Source organism: Oncorhynchus clarkii, chromosome 24 (genome assembly GCF_045791955.1).
Source record: "Oncorhynchus clarkii lewisi isolate Uvic-CL-2024 chromosome 24, UVic_Ocla_1.0, whole genome shotgun sequence".
NCBI lineage: Eukaryota > Metazoa > Chordata > Actinopteri > Salmoniformes > Salmonidae > Oncorhynchus > Oncorhynchus clarkii.
In genome coordinates, this window is record NC_092170.1 from 6,878,991 (window position 1) to 6,900,420 (window position 21,430).

Sequence of the window (21,430 nt, forward strand, 5' to 3'; positions counted from 1 at the left end):
CATGACAGTTACGTAACAGGTAGACAGTGTCAAAAAGTTCAGGGGTCGTTCCTGTCAACTGTGAGGTCCCGAAGCTGGTGGGAAAACACCTCAAAAAGGGTGTGAGGCTGAGTCATAGTTTTACTGAACAGTGGGTCCACAACTGCACAGTTATCATCTAGCGGTACGGCACCTGACCTTGAACACCGCTATGAGTGAAAATTCTGAAAAGGGAGTGTGTGCGCTTGGCCATAGCCTAACGAGATCTCACATATATTAGACTTGAAAGCCTAATGCATATTATGAATAGATACATGTCAAAAATACAAAAGCTTTGCAGAACATACGGTAACTATTTCACATGGACAAAAAAAAACTGTCTTCTGGCAGTGTCTGACCCTTTTGTCACAAGGCGTCCCCACCCTGGACAGAGCTAAATGGTTCACTGACAACACTGTTCCCTACTTTATACTGAGAGAGAGAGAGAGCATGAGAGAGAGAGCACAAGAGAGAGAGCGTGTGTGTGAGAGAGAGAGAGAGAGAGAGAGAGAGAGAGAGAGAGCACAAGAGAGAGAGAGCACAAGAGAGAGAGCGAGAGAGAGAGAGAGAGAGAGAGAGAGCACAGGAGAGAGAGAGCACAAGAGAGAGAGCGAGAGAGAGAGCGAGAGAGCGAGAGAGAGAGCACAAGAGAGAGAGCGAGAGAGAGAGCGAGAGAGCGAGAGAGAGCGAGAGAGAGAGAGAGAGAGAGAGAGCACAAGAGAGAGAGCGTGAGAGAGAGAGAGACTATGAGAGCTGTGCTTCTGCAGAGTGAGTAGTACTTCAGATCTAGCTCAGGACTGGCAGATTCTGCACTCAGCTTTGCCTGCCATATCACGCGTGCCTGTGAGGGGTTGGTTCAATCGTGCCCACGGCGGCTGGCCATTCGGACCTAGGATCAGCCATATTATTAACAAGAATAGGCTAGCACTGCGTTTAGCAACACCTACCCACTTCACAAGACAGTTTCCAGTATTCTTTTTTATTACCCCTCCCCCACAAATGGTCAAATCTGAGATGTCACCATCCACCAATTGTGAATATTATCATTGAATGTCACTACATGGGATATCACACATTTAGTCAAAATGTGGCTACATGTGTGATGATATCGCACCTGTAAAGCAGTGATATGTGTATGGACTGTATTGAGAAGGAAAATGCCGCACTGAGTTACAAGTAATGCATAAAAAAATCGGTAATTCACATGCTGGATTCTTCCAAGACTATCAGGTTCTCCACGCAATCTTGAACCTTTGTGTACATTCCCTGGGAAAAATATTCCACTGCATTCTTTCCCCCGACAGGCTACTGATCTTATCTCCAACCTCTGCTCAGTGTGAAAATAATGCATCAGAAATTTGACCTAGATAAAGATGGACAATGAAGCCCAGCGTCACTGGTACTGCGGGGTGTTGTAACTGTGCGCTTGGCCAGGATATTCAGTGATATTTAATGCAAACATTAAGGAATACGGTTTCACGCTTGGATTGACAAACAAGCGTCCACGTTTCAACTGGCACAAAGCAAGTGGGTTACGTGTCTCGGTTTTGATATTCATTGATAGCCCATTTTCTATTACAGGGAAACAGGGTACGGTAGCCTATGTATACTGGCATCCATTCAGGTTTTCCAGGTATGGTAGACAGTGCTGTGTTTAAGTGGGGTTGGGTAAATAGAGGGGAGTACAGCATCAACTCACAGAGCCAGTGTGTGAAAGACGAGGGGTGGTATTCCATATATAAGACCATGTTTGTTCTTCTGGGAATATTTCACACTGCCAAAATGTGTTTCGGAGGGAAGTGTAAAAACTACACCACCATAGCGAAAACAAAGTGGCACAAATGCAATCTCTCTGAGGACCTCAACAGTAAACTACCGCCTTGACTTGCTGAGGTCATTCTAAAAAATCAGACATACAGTACCTGGAAAAGTCTATGTACCAAAGGTTCAAAGGTGAGTTTGACAGAAAAATAATAATATTGGCTAAGGTAAAACATACAAAGGCAATAGAGGAAAATGTCTATCACAAAAACATTACAATCAATGCAGAGCAATATGTAGCTACTGTAAAGAACTTAGGCCTACTATACAGCACAAGTGCTCATATGCAGTACACCTATTTCACAAAGACGCACTGATTACAAACAGGACAAGGATAAGAACACAGAAACAACTCTTGAAGAAACAAGAGCCCCTGTATTTCTGTTTCAAATATTTTGTATTAAACACACACAAGACAATTTTTATCTAAACATAAAAGAGCATACAGGAACAACAAGACCCAGAGTTCTGGGTGCAAAACAAATAATACAAAACACGACATACAAAACAAGGACACGTAGAAAGAAAGAGGGTTAGATGTCCCCCCCCCCCCCCCCATTTTCAAGTCTTGTCATAGATTTTCAAGACGATTTAAGTTAAAACAGTAACTAGGCCACTAGTAACTAGGCCACAACTAGGAACATTCAATGTTGTCTTAGTAAGCAACTCCAGTGTATATTTGTCCTTGTGTTTTAGGTTATTGTCCTGCTGAAAGGTGAATTTGTCTCCCAGTGTCTGTTGGAAAGGAGACTGAACCAGGTTTTCCTCTAGGATTTTGCCTGTGCTTAGCTCTATTCCGTTTATTTTTCATCCCCCCCCCCAAAAAAAAACTCCTTAGTAATTGCCGATGCTTGCTGTTTGAGGGGATAAAAATAAACGGAATACACGCACCATGCTTGAAATTATGAAGAGTGGTACTCAGTGATGTGTTGTGTTGGATAGTGCCTTCTTATTGCAAATAGGATTCATGTTTTGGAATATTTGTAGTCTGCACACGCTTCCTTCTTTTCACTCTTTCATTTAGGTTAGTAATTGTGGAGTAACTAGAATGTTGTTGATCCATCAGCAGTTTTCTCCTGTCACAGCCATTAAACTCTAACTGTTTTAAAGTCACCTTTGGCCGCATGGTTTCCTTCCTCTCCGGCAACTGAGTTAGGAAGGACGCCTGCATCTTTGTAGTGACTGGGTGAATTGATACACTATCCAAAGTAAAAATGAATTACTTTACCAATTCTCAAAGGGATATTCAACATCTGCTTTTTTTTACCCATCTACCCATAGGTGCCCTTCTTTGCGAATCATTGGAAAACCTCACTGGTCTTGGAGGTTGAATCTGTGTTTGAAATTCACTGCTCGACAGATAATTGTGTGTGCAGTACAGAGAGTAATTCAAAAATCATGTTAAACACTATTATTGCACACAGAGTGAATCCATGCAACTAATTATGTGACTTGTTAATCACATTTTTTTCTCCTGAACGTATTTAGGCTTGCCATAACAAAGAGTTTGAATATTTATTGATAATAGTTTTTTATTATTATTTGTAAACATTTCTAAAAACATAATTCCACTTGGACATTAACGGCTTTTGTAGGCCAGGGACACAAAATCTCAATTGAATCCATTTTAAATTCAGGCTGTAACACAACAAAATGTGGAAAATGTCAAGGAGTATGTATACTTTATGAAGGCACTGTCAGATTTTTCACCATAAGTTTTTGTGAAAATGTCACTAATTCATACAACAGCCACCCCACCCCATGCACATATGTCAGCATGAGTGTTCATAAGGGGGTTCCTGCCTAAACATGCCTATTGGTATGCCTGTAAGTCTACAAACGGCACCTTTGCCAAGACAGGAAAGCTCGAATGGAAAGCTTGGCGTATTGCACATCGTTGCTCACCATAGAATATCCCTTAGGGCTTAGCTAGTATGTATATTTGTGTGAGCACGTGTGTATGAGCAAGTATGCCGCGCCCCTCCACAACTCACTAGGAGCGACTTTCCATACTCTCAGGACTGGTGCCAGAAAAGAAACTTGGAGAAAATGCACACCAACTGCACAGCTTGAGAAACCAAACCGGTGGATTGGGAAACAAAATAGAAATAAAAAGGAAAGGGAGAGAGGAAGGGGTGAAATATTTTCCTTTTCTCATTAAGCGTTTTTAAAATAGAATTTCCAACCAAATTTGACAAGGTAGTGGAAGCCTGGAGTTATTTTTAACTGGACATGAGTAGGCATGCCTGCCCTGCCTGCTCCTGTGGCCCGGGAGTTATTACGCTGCCTGCGACTGATGAAACCTGAGCTTTTCAGGGCCCCTGGTGGACGAGTCCCACTGCTGTTGGGATAATGGCATAAAGTGAAAAGGTACACTGTGACCACTATGGTGGGAAACTGACACAATATGTATTGGGAGGGAGGGACACAGAGTGTCTCTGCCTCAAGTTTGTATTCCCGTTTCACATCCATCCCTTGGCTATATAGACCATGAGGAGTTGGCTTACTGGAATATGTACACAGCAGTTACTACACATCATGTAAGGCCAGTCTCTGCACCCATTTCCCCTCACGTTGTCTCCATAATACGACCTTAATAGTGAGATAAATAGAGGCGTTAAAGCTTCGGACACAACCAGATAATGCAAAAAACACTCCTTAGTGTGGATCCTTATCCAGCAAAAGCGGTGCTGAAGTCATTATGTAAGCATTTTAGGGTGTGACAGGGTTCAAGTAAAATGAGCAGTTTCCTCGAACACTGAAATAGTGCCCCTTCTGCCATTAGGTAGCTTTGCAATCAACTGACTCAACTGACAGAGCTCAAAGCCCATCCAAGTGTAACCATTTCAAAGTAAATATATGACTTTCTGTCACACTGCCTTGTCAGACTTATGAACTGTGTGACGACAAACCCAAAGGACAAATAGAGATACCTCTAAGAACGGTAGATCAAATCAACATGGCCCAGTCGATCCATGGGACACTGTCACTGGATCGATTTTGACTGGATAGATTTTTAAACCCTCTCCACTTCTTCAACTTGACACTATTTACATGAGCAAATATAGCACAACTAATGTACAAAATACTCTCTGAATATAGTCCACTAATCAAGACAAAGAGTTGGTTACTCCTCACTTTGAAATCTGGCCATTCTTGCACATGCTTTATTGTTGTTGGAAGGTGGATAGCTGCTGAGTTAAAGCCTCGTGACTAGCCACATAAAGCCACAGTATTTAGCCACATAAATTCAGATGCGTTTCTCACGTGTGTGAAAATTGCTATGTCAGGCAAGAGATAGACCCAAGGGTTTCATTATTGGTTAAATAGCAGAAACAGAAACATATTTTCGTTATCCAAGAGTTTCCTGCTATTGAGGGACGAGTAATCACATTGCCTGTTTATACTTGGGCTACCGGTAACACAGATGGAAGAAGTCACATAACCTAATTCAGCCTACATGATATCACAAATAGAAACTAAACCATATCCTGAAAAACCCTGCGTTTGAAGTCTAGACTGATTACTGGATAATGTTGTTTGTTGCAGTAAGATCGTACTAAAGTATTTTACCTACCTGGATTAATATCAAGTGTGTTTACGTTGTCATAACGCACATGAGCATATTTGCGTCTACAGCCTAAGGAAATATATATAAATACATGTATTTTCCCCCCTTTGAGAGACAGCCTATAACTGCTGGAAAATGAATGTAAAGACTGGAAATTATATTAAAGACAGATGTTCTACAAAAAAAACAGAGAGCGGGTGTCACGCATAGAAACCAACGAGGAAAAAGTCTGGGGTGATTCTGGTAACAGCCTTGGGGAAAATGTGTCCGGCGACGAAGTAGTTAATCATAGCCTACTACCACAAAACTAGTCGTCATCGTGTTTGAAAATCTAATGAACATGGGCAAATTATGTACAAGTGTGTCAATATTTGTGGGCGTATAATGTTGTTGACCTACGAAGCCTAGTCAGTACGACGCGTTTATGTCCGAATGTTGGTGAAACTGAAACATTTCACAGCTGACTAAAAATACAAAAACAAAGCAACCTTGGTTGGTTGAGTTGTGTATGAAACTTTATGGGAGTGGTGTCCGGGAAAATAGCACAGGAAACCCCGCCTGCCTGCAGCCCAGACACACTATAAAAAGGCTGGCACTGCATTAACAGCGAAGCGCAATCGCCCGTGTCTTGCAGCTGAAAGTGACAGGCGAACTGAAACGTTTCAAAGGACAAGAACACGTAGAAGCATGTCCGATATGATCGACGATATAATCACGAGGGTAAGGTTTATTCACTGTGTTTATATGTATGTTTTTGTTCAGATCAGTTACATAAGCTTAGCTTATGCTTTTGGTTCGTTAAAAAAAACTACAACTACAACTATTGTATAAGTTGTAGGCTACTTTCAACTTTGATTACATGTTGAAATATTCACAAAACATATTTAACATAATTAAAAGCTTAATGGGGAACTGGGCATAGGCTACAATTCTGCATCCTGGGTAGTCTATATGATGGGCATAACGTGATCATTTATTGACAGTCATATTTCTCTCCACAGAATCTGATCAATCTTGGTTTAGATGAACCATTCATCCAGCAACAAATTCAATCAATGGCACCTCGTCTCAACAGTTCAACTTCGTTCTTCTCACCAAAGAGACATAGTCTAAGCTCTGAGCAACTGAACGATGATACCCCCTGGCCACTTGACATTTGGAGCAAGATGGCTCCAAGTAAACAACAAGTTTCCTTCAGACCTGACCGGTCCATGAGTCTAACCGAATCCAATATCCTCTCCTTCGGTAAAATGAAGACCCTGGATGAAGTGCCTCCACCGCCTGGATTTCCTCCCCTGAACAACCCTACACCTCTCCCTTCCAACCGTTACAAAACCGAACTGTGCCGTAGCTTCCAGGAGAACGGAAGCTGTAAATATGGGAGCAAGTGTCAGTTTGCCCATGGAGAGCCTGAGCTGCGCGGTTTGTACAGGCACCCAAAATACAAAACGGAGGCCTGTCGCACCTTTTACAACTTTGGCTACTGCCCATATGGAGCCCGCTGTCACTTCATTCACGAAGAGAAACTCACGCCCTTGACCCAAAAGTTCCACAACCAAGCACTTGCTGATCAGAACCCACGTCAGCTCCGTCAGAGCGTCAGTTTCGCAGGTTTCATGGGATCACGCAGCTCTCCTCCCCCTGCGCTCCACGACCCCCTTGGCTTCACCCGTGCGCCCTCGGTGTCACCACCCCCTGCGGACATTCTCTCCCCAGTGTTCAATGACACCCAACGCAACACATTTCAGTTTTGTCAGAGCCGACCCAGTGTTGGTGACATCCACAACATCCCTATGATAGTTGAGCCACAGAAGCCCTCACGCTGCGTTTGTGGCCACGGAAATAACTTCCCAAACACTCAGAACAAATCTTACGCTAAGGAGGACCGCAACAATGTCTACATCACCCAGCCAAACCTCCAGCGCTTCTCTTCTGAAGATTCCCTCTCAGATCGGGATAGTTACACCAGCACAGGCAGCACCAGTGGGTCAGAGTCCCCCACCTTTGATGGGGCTGGCAACAAGCGCCTCACCGTCTTTGCGCGACTGTCACTCTCTGACTAGGGAACCCAAACCACACAGAGACAATCCAAATCACGAACCTCGATCAATTGTGAAGGTTCTGCTTACAGAAATCAGAAATCCTATCAATATGATGCGCATCAACACTTTATACTGTTGTTAATTTATTAGTAGATTACTTGCTCAGTGAAATTTATTTGGTACTCAAACTTATCAAAATCTGTATATTTTTTTTATACTTATGTATATTTTCATTTAACTTTTCATCTTGTCTTCCATTAATTACTTTCTTTAAAAATGACCTTGATGGTTATGACAGTAACAGACGTTTTAAGTGCCTTTACCTGTCTCAATCAATATGAGAAGGGCCTAGTAGCCTTACTTTAGCTGGATTACTTCGATTAGTCCTTCAAATATATGATCATATGAAACAATAGACTCCCCTCCATTTAGTAAGCTGCCAGAACTATTTGTCAGATCTGTTCATACTGTTGGTATTCATGTGTATACCAAAAAAACTGTTGAAAATATTCAAACCATCAATGTGACTTGAAAAATGACAAGACATTCTCTCACTGTGATATGCACTTTAAAATAGGTATTGGGAGACTAGTCTCTCTATGTAGCATTTAACCAAAGCTTTATACTTACTTTTCTACATTTGCTACATTCTTTGTGTAAGAGCAGTTTTTCCATTTTTTTTTTTTTTTTTGGGGGGGGGGGGCGTCCATCATATTTTAACACATCTGTGACAAAAGTGAGAAGGTGCTAGTACGCCGTCTGTGTATGTCACAGATCTAGGAGGGGGTATTTGTGTAGCCTTTGCCATTTATTGAGAGACCTATTTTGTTGCATAATGTCTTGACAACCCTGGTTGGGTCTTTACTCAACTGTAGTAGGTGACTTCTATTTCATCAGGGACTGTAACATCACAGTATTTCCATAGACGATCGGTTGACTTATTTGCCTTTTTGTAATTGTATAGACTTAACTAATATATTTATTATGATATTTATTGTGGTAATACCAATGTATTTTGTACTTATTTATCAAGAACATGTGAAAACGATGTGTGAATTATTAAGAAAAAAAGTATGAATTTATTTTTTTGATCGCCTGAACAGGAGAAATAAATGAAAATGATAAAGAAATGTAATTCCTTGCATTGAATGGTCTTTTTGTCCGTTTTACAGCTTGCTTCAAGTTTGATTCAATAAGGCAAACATTCCTTACTACTTGATGACAACACAAACCGAGGCTATATGAGGGCAGAATACATGGTTTATGCAAAGATACACACAACACACAACTTATGATATTATCAAACTGTATTTTGTGCTTAAATAATACAAAAATAGAAACAGCATATACCCTCGTTTTCTCGCTGTGAGAAACCAGTCTATATCTATCTATAGATGGCTGCTATGTCAACACAAATGGGTGATATTGTATTTGGCCCCAAATACTGTCAGTCACTGAAGGCATTTGACCCAAAACAACAACTTAGTCCTTATCCTGCATGCATTGAGCTCAGTTTCATAACTAGCCATGTGGATATACTGAAGTTGGTGTGTTGACCATTAGATAGGGAGCTGAGCTGTAACCTAGCTGTGTGGTCAAGTGCCTGTGCATATTTGACATTCCTCTCTTAGGACGCCCTGTGCTCACCCTTGTGTTTACTCACTGGCAAGGTTGCCATGGTTACCCGTCTTTCCTCTGCTCTGTATACACTTGAGTGTGCACCAATACTTGCCATTCTTATCCCCAAATGGGTATCCATTTTTATGATGTCAGATGTGACCCGATTGCATCAGAAAGGCCTTGTATTACAAGTGAACTCCAGAAATCTCCTTTTGCAATTTGTCCCTTCATGTAAGGACAGCTGACAAGGTTTTATGGAGAAGTTTTTAATATATGGACACAGGATGAACACAAAGAGCAATGCAAACACTTCCTTAAACCGTGTATTTGAAATGTGAGGTTTATAGTGTTAAGTCAACCTCACTACTTCAATAGCCTACTTTTCCTCAATCCAGTAAGGCCTTCAAAAGTCTATACGCTGCACATTTCTGATGGGATCATCTGAAATTCCTTCTCCAAGAATAAGGAAGGGGTCAAAAAGCAAACCTGAACGCAGACGTGCTACTAGAGTTAAAAAGGTTGGGTATATTACTGGAAACTTTAGAATTTCTGTATCTTTCAAGGATTTTATTTAATCTATCAAAAGACATCTAGTGGCCCTTTTGAGATTTTCAGATTTCCACGTGTCTGTAATAATCTCTGGCCCTCTGTGTCGGCCTTATTGCATGTAAAATATGTGAAATAATTGAATGAGATGATTTTAAAATGTAAAAAAAGAATGGCAAAGCTGTAAAACATTATGCTAAATCTAAACAATCAACTTGAATACCATTGGTGATTAATATGAGAGTTTCAGCATGAAATGCCCTTTTTAATTCTAAATAAAAACTGTTTACAAACATTTATTTGACTATGTCAATATGTAGTTGTCAATGCTTTGGCGTCAAACTGGTGGCAGTTGTGAAAAAAGTCAATAGTTGACAGAGTTGCAGAGTTAATTGAAAACAAAGCCCTTGTTAATTAGATTATTTTTCCATTATTTAGGCTATTTTTGCTTGAACCATATGGTCTATCAACTAGAAACTCATGGACAATATGTACACACAGATATAATACAGTTATGCAGGATTGCCATCATTTTCTGTTAATTACTAAAATGACTGAATATTACGGTAACTTTGGTAAATTACCAGTAGCTTTGTAACCCTATATGCTACCAAGTTCATATGCTTTTCAGTTTGCCATTTACTCTAAATGATAGGTGGCTGGGAATAGCCTACTAATACAAATCAGGCTACGCCTATGGATTGGATATGCTATCTTCTCACTGTCAATGCAATCTGCAGTGAAGAAACAGAGCTAAAGGCTAACACTTCCAGATAAACCTGTCCTGAGATCAGTTATCTATGCATGTACGTACATAGCCCTAATCCATCTGTAGGGAAAACACAACCTTTGAACAGGTCACCAATACAGACAGATCAATAGCTGCAACAATTTGTCCACATAGACATACATTGCCCGCATACTATAGAATGAGAGCAAAAGCTATTGTTATTTGTTAAGGTAATGTAATCTTGCATGGTGCTGCTAGAGTGGTTTTCACTTCTAGCTTAAGGAAAGTGACCCCCACTCAGTGGTTGATGCACGAGATAACCAGCGTTGTTGAAACCGCAGCGTATCTAATTGTGACAGCTACAAGTGAGGTAAAGGATATGACAAATTCACACCATCTATTTATTTGTTGCCTTTCCCACTTCCTCTTTCCTCTTCTGTTCTTCCTCAAGATGGGTAGTCGAGGTGTCAGTTGACAAGGAGGAAGTTCAAGTTTGATCTGAAGAACAAAACATCTTTCTGTCAATACAGATGATCTTGCCATTACATTTTCTCTGTATTTCAACCAAGACTTTAGAATGCAGGACCAGAGGACCCCTCACAACACTCCTAGGAAGACCATGCCGTTACACAAAAACACCTACCATAGGGGAACTGTGATTGCAGGCCATCAGTCACATCAATAAAGAAATCAATTCACAGTCCATTTAGTTTCTCTTGTCCTTTAAGTCAGTACAGACACAGGATGCGTTGCCATAACAACAGAGGCCGTCCAGTAAAATCAAATGACCAACACAGAGCACAAAACTGGCAGTGTGTTTTCTCTAGGTTTGGCATGGCCTCACACTGCAAACATAGACAGCTGGTGGACCATGCATTGCGGTTTGGACCGCAACAGTGTAATGCCGCATATAGTGTGTTTCTTTAGTTTATTTTTGCCTTTTATCTTTTGGAATGGATAGTGAAATCCCTATCTTTAGTTGGCATTTTGATCAATTGTTAATGTGAGCATTATGCTAGTTTATATATGTTTTGTAGATTCCTGCCAAGGAGGATATATTTACTGTCTATGATAAACTCCATCACACCTTGTGTAATGGACCCAGTTCTGTAGAAATGGTCACATGGTGAGTTACAAATGAATCCCAAATGCTCTACTCCGATCTGATTCTCAATTCTCAAGTCTCAACAGTTATACCTTAGTACCTTTTTTTTGTATCCAGAATAACTGATAAAGTAATATTATAGTGAGCGTTACTAATGCTGTCTTTTTGTAGGCACTAACTCCAACATGGCTCGTTGGCCAAAGCCTATGGGGAAATTCATGTTTTTTGGGGGGATAAACACCAAAAATAAGGTCTGTAGTTAACACAGGCCTAGGAGATTTATTACATTTTGTTTTATGAGATAATCTTCATCAGCGAACTTAACTTTTGGTGAACTTTGAAGCATTTCTGTATTCAAAACAAGCATCTAAAGCACATAAAGGCTTCATAATTTCTAAAGGCCATGTTAACTGACTGATATTATCTGATAGAACAAACTTAGAAGATGGGATCCTAAGCCTGCGTTAACCTCAAACCTCATTTTCAGGGTTTATGACAAAACCCTATTCTTTCCCCATAGGAATGGCTGAACGAACCAGTCGTGACTCATTTCAATTTTTATGGACTACAAGCTGGCAAGCTCTGGGGCTATCTATTCTGGACTGACAGTATGATGATTTATTAGCATGGCAAACTGATCCTAACCCCCATTCCTTCTTGCAATGCCTTTAGAAACCTCTAGGGGTCTGCAATAACTCACTTTGCCTTGTGGCCTAAACCCAAAAGAATAACTGTTCTAACAGAACCTCGTAATGTGGACAGAGGAAGGACAACGGGATCAGAAAAGTCTTATTTTAAGCATAAGGTTTCCTCTGGCAGAGTGGGTTTTACCTGTGCCCTGGCAAGGTTGTCTCAGTGCAGACAAGCAGATCCATAATCAGAGGCCAAAACCCCTCCCAACATCAATGTTTAACCGCTAGAAAGAGATAAAATATAATACAAAATACATTACTCCATCAGCGTCATTGTGGACCGTCAAGACCCACCCCCACAAGCAAACAGGAAATAGTAGGCCTAATAGACAGTCTACTATTAGGAAACAGTGAAGCCTTACAAAACCAAAAAATCATTTGAATAATACATTTGCTAGTGTGGACATTGTTTTGTTTGGCAGACAGGGCATCGAAAAACACGTATGACTAAAGTATGACTAAAAGCAATGTTTTGAACAAGGTATCTACTGTTTTTCCATTTAAAAAAAGACATCCCTAAAACACATCCTTCTACGTACAGTAACAAACACGAACAGGCAAACTTTCTTTACAAACATGAGCGACACTAGGAAAGTTCATTCAGGAGCACCGCAATGTGAACCGTTTGAGAGCAGTCAGTTTGAACCACTCTCTATCAACGTTTGCTGAGAGGTGGTTGCTAGAGCAGCAGTTCAAAGGTAGAACTGGTCTATTTGCACAAGTTACTGAGGCAAGACAAGATTAATTGCAAAAGCCTCTTGAAACAGGCGTGCTCAGCGTCATGGAAACAAGTCTGGTTTCTATTCTGCCGATGCAAGTCAGTGTCAAATCCTATCAAGACTCCTCCGGCCAAGAACAACACAGAGGGAGAATTCTTACATATCTAATGTGGAGCATGTGGGCACAGCAATATGAGCTATGGAGAAGTTATTGCAACAGTCACATTTATTAAGCACTGCTACAGTTTTGTATTTGGAGTCAGGCACGTTCAAGGTTGAACGGTGCACTCCCTATGCTATTATAATCATTCAGGGCTGTCTATAAAACTTCACCCAAGTCAAATCAAAGGTACTTTATATGAACGTGTATTTTGGCAGGTGTGTGTATAGGCAGTTGGCACATCTTTGAGCCAAGTGTTTAAGCTAAACAAATACCTGAACAATGGGGGAAATTGACTAAAGAACCAGAGAGTTAGGAAATGGGCTTTAAATGTGTTTGACTTTATGAATCAAGTTAATCTGAGGGAGCTCCATTGAAGACTTTGGACTTTGTGGTGTGTTGACTTCATTCACTGGGTGTTATGCGGGAAGTCAGGCCATGGGATACAGGCTATTGTACAGGACAAATTGAAATGTAGTGGTGGGGGAGGGGGGGGGGTCCAACTGAAGGTGTCACCAACGTAAAAAAAAATATACAAAAATCTGCATGACCCTCCCTTTGTCTGTAAAATAAATTGAACACCCTCCCCCATCATAGAATTAACAACAACAACAAAAAATTACGACCAAAAACAACAACTGTAGCAACCCTGTGTTTATAAATATGGATATCGACTTTGCGACTTCAGCATGCCATTGTGGCACTGTTGATACCAATGCAGGGGTATGGGCCAGAAGGTTCGCCGACCACCACCGATGAGCTCACTCTCCCTGCCTGTCTCATTACACTATGATCAAAGCCAGCTGGCAGACAATGATCAGCTAGGGGGGAAATCAGACTTTCAACCTTTTGATGCCATATTTATAATTGTATAAAATATATGAAAGGAATTTTCCACCAACAGGTTTCCATGCCAATGCACCAACACAACCAATAAACAAAGAATACCGCCTTCAGGCACTTCAAAATCATGGTTTGCATTTTCAACAACCACAATAAAAAAAGACTATGTCAATTTTGACAAACAGAAAACACATCCCTTGTCACGTTCTGACCATAGTTCTTTTGTGCTTTCCTTGTTTAGGTATTGGTCAGGACGTGAGCTGAGTGGTCACATTGGTTTGTTGTTTTGTTTGTTTACGTCGTGTTTTTCGTCATTCAATAAAATAATGCATTCATACCACGCTGCGCTTTGGTCCGCTTCATACGACGATCGTGACATCCCTCCCTACCTTGTAGGCTTCCCCAGTATCGAAGGCTTGGCTTGACAATCTCCGAATGTCATTCAACTTTTTGGCCTTTTGTGACGGACGTCTCTTTCCGTTCATAAATTGCATCGTTTGAATTTATTGATTGATTGATTTTATTTGTCAGTAAAAACAAATACATAAATACATAAAGATTTTCTTAAGTGACCGAGATTGAGCAATAAATTCAGGGACTTATTTTCATTGTATGTCACGTTCTGACCTTAGCTCCTTTGTTTTTGTCTTTGGTTTAGTGTGGTCAGGGCGTGAGTTGGGGTGAGCAGTCTGTTTGTTTTTCTATGTTGGTTTTTGAGTTCGGCCTAGTATGGTTCTCAATCAGAGACAGCTGTCAATTGTTGTCCCTGATTGAGAATCATACTTAGGTAGCCTGGGTTTCAGTTTTGGGTTGTGGGTGTTTGTCTTCCGTGTCAGTGTTTGTCGCCACATGGGACTGTTTCGTTAATTTCACGTTTATTGTTTTGTATTTCGTAGTGTTCAGTTTATGTTTTAAAGTAAACCGTATGGACACTTACCACGCTGCGTTTTGGTCCTCCGATCCTTCTCGCTTCTCCTCCTCCTCAGAGGAGGACGAGGTCCCTTACATTGTGGTCCCTATGTTTTGCATGAACACATAAACAATTACATAGATACAAGACACATTACAGAGATCGAGGTGAATTTTTTTTTCTCAATCTCGAGATGAGTGTGAGGGGGGACTTTAGGTACAATCCTTCCAAGCTTGTTTGGCTGGTAGCTTATTCTTTAGATGTTTGGGGCTGTTGGTGAACCATGATGTGCAGGCATACGCACTTGCCAGAGTATTGAGGGTGTCTATAGCTAGGTTCCCATCCAATTGGAGACAGATTTTCATGCAAATATTCTAAAATCTTAATAATGCCATAATATGCCATTGGTGCCGGAAAACATGACAGGGAAGATTTTAATTGACCAGACATTTAAGACATTTTACAGACGTCCATATGCATTCAGATGCGGCCTGGCACAGCCAGCGCAAATCAATAAAAGAGGGATGTTGGCCAAATGAGCCCCATTTACATGTCCTTAAAAACAGCCTGTAACAAATGCTAAAAGGTTGGATGCAGTAAAAAGCAGCAAGCCCGACTAGACAGGGCACAGAAGAGGGCCTTGAGGCTCATCCCCAGAGGTGGAGCAGCCCAACCACGCTCCCCGCCAATGCAGAGCAGGCGAGAGCAGTCTGCGGTGCGCCCGGTGAAGGACATGCACACCCTTGACCATCCACTGAGCGACCAGCTCACTCCAAAAAGAGGTAACTGCACCACCAGGCTCCTGAGAAACACCCACGACCTGTCCTGTATAACCGCCCGTACGAACTGCCTGCGAAATGCCAATCTACCCGCTGCTGTCAGACTGTATGTGACGTTTGTCGTCGGAATGAGACCAAAGCGCGGCGTGGAAAGTGTACATCTTTCTTTATTTTAGATGAACACCAACAAACAACAAAAGATCAACGAACATAAAGTTCTGCGGGGCTAATACAGCAACTATGCAAAAACAGGATCCCACAAACTCAGGTGGAAAATAGGCTGCCTAAGTATGATTCCCAATCAGAGACAACGATAGACAGCTAGCTGCCTCTGTTTGGGAACCATACCCGGCCAACAAAGAAATAGAAAACTAGAATGCCCATCCAAATCACACCCTGACCTAACCAAATAGAGAAATAAACAGGCTCTCTAAGGTCAGGGTGTGACACTGTATAATAACTCTAGCTCTTAAATGGTTTTCGCAAACATTTTATTTTTTACAATCACATTTTAACATTTCAATTTCCACCATGAAAAATATCCTGTAATGTTTCTGTATTCTATTTAAAGTCCATTCGGAAAGTATTCAGGTCTTTGGCACTACCCTCTGTAGAGCAACAGCTTGGCATCCGACCGTAAGGCGCTACAGAGGGGAGTGCGTACGGCCCAGTACATCACTGGGGCCAAGCTTCCTGCCATCCAGGACCTATACACTTGGTGACTGTCAAAGACTCCTGTCACCCAAGTCACAGACTGCTCTCTATGCTACCGCACGGCAAGCAGTACCAGAGCGCCAAATCTAGGTCCAAAAGGCTCCTTATAACAGCTTCAACCCCCAAGCCATAAGACTGCTGAACAATTAATCAAATGGCCACCCAGACTATTTACATTGACCCACCCCCCACTCGCTGTTTGTTATCTATACATAGTCACTTTACCCATACCTACATGTACAACTTTCCTCGACTAACCTGTACCTCCGGACAATGACTCGGTACCGGTAACCCTTGTATATAGCCTCGTTGTTGTTCCTTTATTTTTTACATCAGTTTATTTAGTAAATATTTTCTTAACTCTATTTCTTGAATTGCATTGTTGATTTAAGGCTTGAAAGTAAGCATTTCACAGTAAGGTCTTCACCTGTTGTACTCAGCGCATGTGACAAATACAATTTGATTTGATTTAATTACAGCCTCAATCCTTCTTGCGTATGACACTACAAGCATGGCACACCTGTATTTTGGGAGTTTCTCCCATTCTTCTCTGCAGATCCTCTCAAGCACTGTCAGGTTGGATGGGGAGCGTCGCTGTACAGCTATTTTAAGGTCTCTCTAGAGATGTTTGATCGGATTCAAGTCCGGGCTCTGACTGGGCCACTCAAGGACATTCAGAGACTTGTTCCGAAGCCACTCCAGCGTTGTCTTGGCTGTGTGCTTAGGGTTGTTGTCCTGTTGGTAGGTGAACCTTCTCCTCAGTCTGAGGTCTGGAGCACTCTGGAGCAGGTTTTCATCAAGAATCACTCTGTACTTTGCTCTGTTCATCTGTCCCTCGATCCTGACTAGTCTCCCAGTCCCTGCCACTGAAAAACATCCCCACAGCATGATGTTGCCACCACCATGCTTCCCCGTAGGGATGGTGCCCGGTTTCCTCCAGACGTGATGTTTGGCATTCAGGCCAAAGAGTTCATTCTTTGTTTCATCAGACCAGAGAATCTTGTTTCTCATGGTCTGAGTGTCCTTTAAGTGCCTTTTGGACAATTCCTTTGACCTCATGGCTTGGGTTTTGCTCTGACATGCACTGTCAACTGTGGGACTTATATAGACAGGTGTGTGCCTCTCCAAATCATGTCCAATAAATTTAATTTACCACAGGTGGACTCCAATCAAATTATAGAACCATCTAAAAAATGATCAAAGGAAACCTTAATTTCGAGTCTCACAGCAAAGGGTCTGAATACTTTTGTTTTTATAATTAGTAAATATGTTGTAGGAAAAAAGGCTGTAATGTAACAAAATGTGGAAAACGGGAAGGTGTCTGAATACTTTCCGAATGCGCTGTATATCACATTTTGTGTGTTTTTAATTCGTGTTTTGCCATTCTTATTTATGTAAATTCTACATTTCTTCACTTGTATCTGTGAGCAAGAATAAATCAACTGAAAAACACCATTCCTTGTGTTTCGATGTGTAGGTTATACAAAACTTTATAGCCAATTTATTTTATTGCTTTTCAGGCAACTTTCTTTAAACAATAATTGTCCACCTCTCAGTTCAGCTGTCAGATATTTGTGCACTAAATGCATCAAGGCACTATATGCATAGGCCTATAGCCTTAGGTGTCCACTGTGTGATATTCATATTTTAATAAATATATAGTCTATATAAAAGGAAAGCTTAGGCCTAACCCCAGAGAGAGCGAGAGATATGCCAGTGGCATGCAACGACACCGATATGCATTTCTTTATGTCAGATGGCTACTGCATCTGCTATGCAGATATAGATGACCAGAATTTTTTTTTTATATAGATTATATTGTTCGATTATAGGAGTAACAGTCTTCCTCAACTCCACTTCAGCTGTAGGAGTAAGTTGGAGCGCTTCCTTCATATCAAAGGCCTACAGTAGCGAAAACGTAGTAATAGTCACACCATACCAAACCTTCACAATCTTTTCGAAATGTATTAGGGTAACATCAAAGGTAAGTCAGGCCATTGTTTATGGGGAAAATACCAGCAGATGAGTGAGTGTAAACCAGGGAAAAAACACACTACCCTCCCCTGTGCCAAATAAAAAAAGCACACAACCCTCCTCAAAGCAAAAAAAAAAAAGTTTGACAACCCTCCCTTATTTTGGACAACCCTCCCCTTCAAAAAATGTCGACCTGTCCCTAACAATATAATACCGGGGCATGTGATTTGGCGTCATTCTGTGCCAAGGGGGGGAAGGGAAGAAAATGTTAAATCAGAAGAAAACAGAATATGTATTTAACATTCTGTGCTTTCTACTAAATAAGAACCATCTTCTTCACGGTGTGAGTGCAATACGTCACGTTTTGACAATGCTGAACAGATTCAGTAGTAGTCCGAAGGCGTCTTCCTTGCCAAGTCTCAGTGTGACCTCAGTCCATTCTAAAGTAAAAACGTGTCTTACATTTCCTCAAAGATAAGGAGCTTTGAGTTGATTGAGCCTGTCGAGTGAAAGTAAAAGCTTTGGGAGGGGGGATTTTTTTTCTTCCCTCACGGACCGGCATGTGCCAACTTCTCTCTTTCTCCCTATGTGTGCGTCACGGCCCTCTCCACTGCTCCTGTACGGAATGCAGAGAGAGAGAGCGAAAACGTGGCTATAAAAGGAGATCACTTCCACTCATGGGCGTTGACGTCAGAGGACAGTTATTTCCCTCTACTCTACTCACTTTAGTACAAGCAAAACTAAAGCAGCTCATTCTCTGCTCTGCAGCTACATTCAACGCGACGACTCTAAACCAGTTTAGAAGTTTGCCATTTTTGTCCTCACAGTCTCTGGCATGCCTTTCAATAAAACACACTTTAGCTTTCTAGGGTGGAAATAAGTAGTGCTCTTTGGAGGACGCCCTTGGTCACCTAACCCTAGAAAAATATATACGTATCGTACGGGAGTAAAAATATATTTAAATAATTCACCACTGTGACATACCATCTCCCAAGCTATGTTTCTTTGTCTTGTGCTTTTACTATTGAGCATGTAATATGAAGTGAAAAAAGGGTCTAAATGGACACAAAAAAGGGAAACAGACATCAACCCCAAAGCAACGCTCTCACATAGTGAGGCCATCTCCTTTTGAACCCTGCCATTGGATGATGATCTGCACACGGCATACCTTGTGTCACTCTCTTCTGCAAAATAAATACCCTGTCAGCCTGTTTCACATCTCCAGTTAAAAAAAATTAAAAAATAAGACATCTTTCACAAACCGTGTGTTTAAAACCTGCAGAAGTTCAGACCGACGTTCCTGTTTGATGTTCCTTTGTGAAACCCTAGCCCTGGGTGGTCATTACGACGTGCATATCAAAAAAGGCAAACACAATAAAATCACATTTCTGGCTCCATTTTCAACTTGACCTCAGATATCTTGCACCGGGAACCCTTCAAGTATTGTCCCAGAGTTCTTTCCACTCGCACAATAAGCATCCACTGAAATAGCACGTACACAATGGTGTCCTGAGGGAATTTGACTCCACACAGTCAGTTAAGAAATGCCTTGACAAAGCCACGCACGTTTGCAGGTGTTGGTTGCACAATGATAGTCACGCATAACAACAGCAAATAGGTTTACCCTATTATGGACTATGGGAATCCTGTGGGTGGGAATGGACCTCTGATGAAGCTTGACAATCAGATGGCATATACTCAATAGTAATGTGCGTCTGAAGCTTTCACTGCAGCTTTATGACGTTTCTATTGTCATGTCAATTTAACGAAACTGGCAACCATTCATTCTTGTTCGTGACGATTCCCCCCAAAATACATATACCCCCCCCCCCCCCCAAGAGAGGAACTGTCTTAGCATAGCACAAATGGTCATACTTCAAATAGGTCATTACAATTCAGTGTTTTTGTTAGGTATAAAATAAGCACTGGTTAGTGTTTGGAAATACAGCACATGACATTGCAATTACATGATAGCTGACAGTGGTGTAAAGTACTTGAGTAAAAACACTTTAAAGTGCGTACTACTTAAGCAGTTTTTTTTTGGGGGGGGGGGGGGGGTGTATCTGTACTTCCCCATTTTTGGGACACTTTTACTTCACTATATTCCTAAAGAAAATGACATACTTTTACTCCCTACATTTTCCATGACATCCAAAAGTACTTGTTACATTTTGAATGCTTAACAGGACAGGAAAATTGTCCTATTCACACACTTATCAAGAGAACATCTTCTGGTCATCCCTACTGCCTCTGATCTGGCTGACTCACTAAACACAAATGCATCTTTTGTAAATTATGTCTGAGTGTTGAGGTGTGCCCCTGGCTATCCGTACATTTTTAAAACAAGAAAACGGTTCCGTCTGCTTTGCTTAATATAAGTAATTTGAAATGATTTATACTTTTACTTTTGATACTGAAGTATCTTTAGAACCAAATACTTTTAGACTTTTACTCAAGTAGTATTTTACTGGGTGACTTCCACTTTTACCTGAGTAAACGTTCTATTAAAAGGTATCTATACTTTTACTCAAGTATGACAATTGGGTACTTTTTCCACCACTGATAGCGGACAATTCTCCTTTTGTGGACAGGCTGGGTATTTGAACAGGTGTGTGAATTCTGTTAGGGTGGGATGTATAGTGCACTTTGAATGGTATATTACTGGCAGACCTCCCCAGGAATACTGTGGTAACTCGACTGCAGAGGACAGCAAAATGATTTCCTCTCTCAGTGAAAATAATCCATCATGGGAAAATGAAGCTAGATTTTTAAAAAAAAGGATGGAAGAACAATGGAAACATACCGGGAATGTTAGACATCTGTTTCCAGTAAACTTCCTCTCCATCTACCATTTCCTAACATCTCTATGGACTTCAAGAATGTATCAATTTACATTTCTCTGGTTGATTAAACAGATTGTCAAGGACCCAGTGAAACATTGGAACTGTTCCGTGGAAGAATAACTGCCCTTGTGTGTTTTGAAAGTGTCTGAGACTTAATTGCCATCTTCAAGGCTCATTATTTGCCTAGCCTAGTCTCAGAGTATCAGCGGCCACTTCAAAAGTTGAGCACCAACTCCCGGCAACTCTTATCCTCCTGGGGAATGGGACACCTGTGCACTCACAACGTAACCCCCCACTTTTCTCCCTCAGTTGGGCTTTATGATAGAGTCTACTGAAAAGCCTA

The 21,430-nt window shown here is 41.3% G+C and overlaps 1 protein-coding gene across 1 annotated transcript; it reads left to right on the forward strand.

The window, feature by feature from the left end:
* Positions 1 to 5,822: 5,822 nt before the first annotated feature.
* Positions 5,823 to 8,587, forward strand: LOC139382415 (mRNA decay activator protein ZFP36-like). The gene is made up of 2 exons (XM_071126445.1): positions 5,823 to 6,130; positions 6,412 to 8,587. The coding sequence occupies exons 1-2, from the start codon at positions 6,098 to 6,100 to the stop codon at positions 7,471 to 7,473; spliced, it is 1,095 nt and encodes a 364-aa protein (XP_070982546.1). The 5' UTR covers positions 5,823 to 6,097; the 3' UTR covers positions 7,474 to 8,587.
* The last annotated feature ends 12,843 nt before the right edge of the window (positions 8,588 to 21,430 follow it).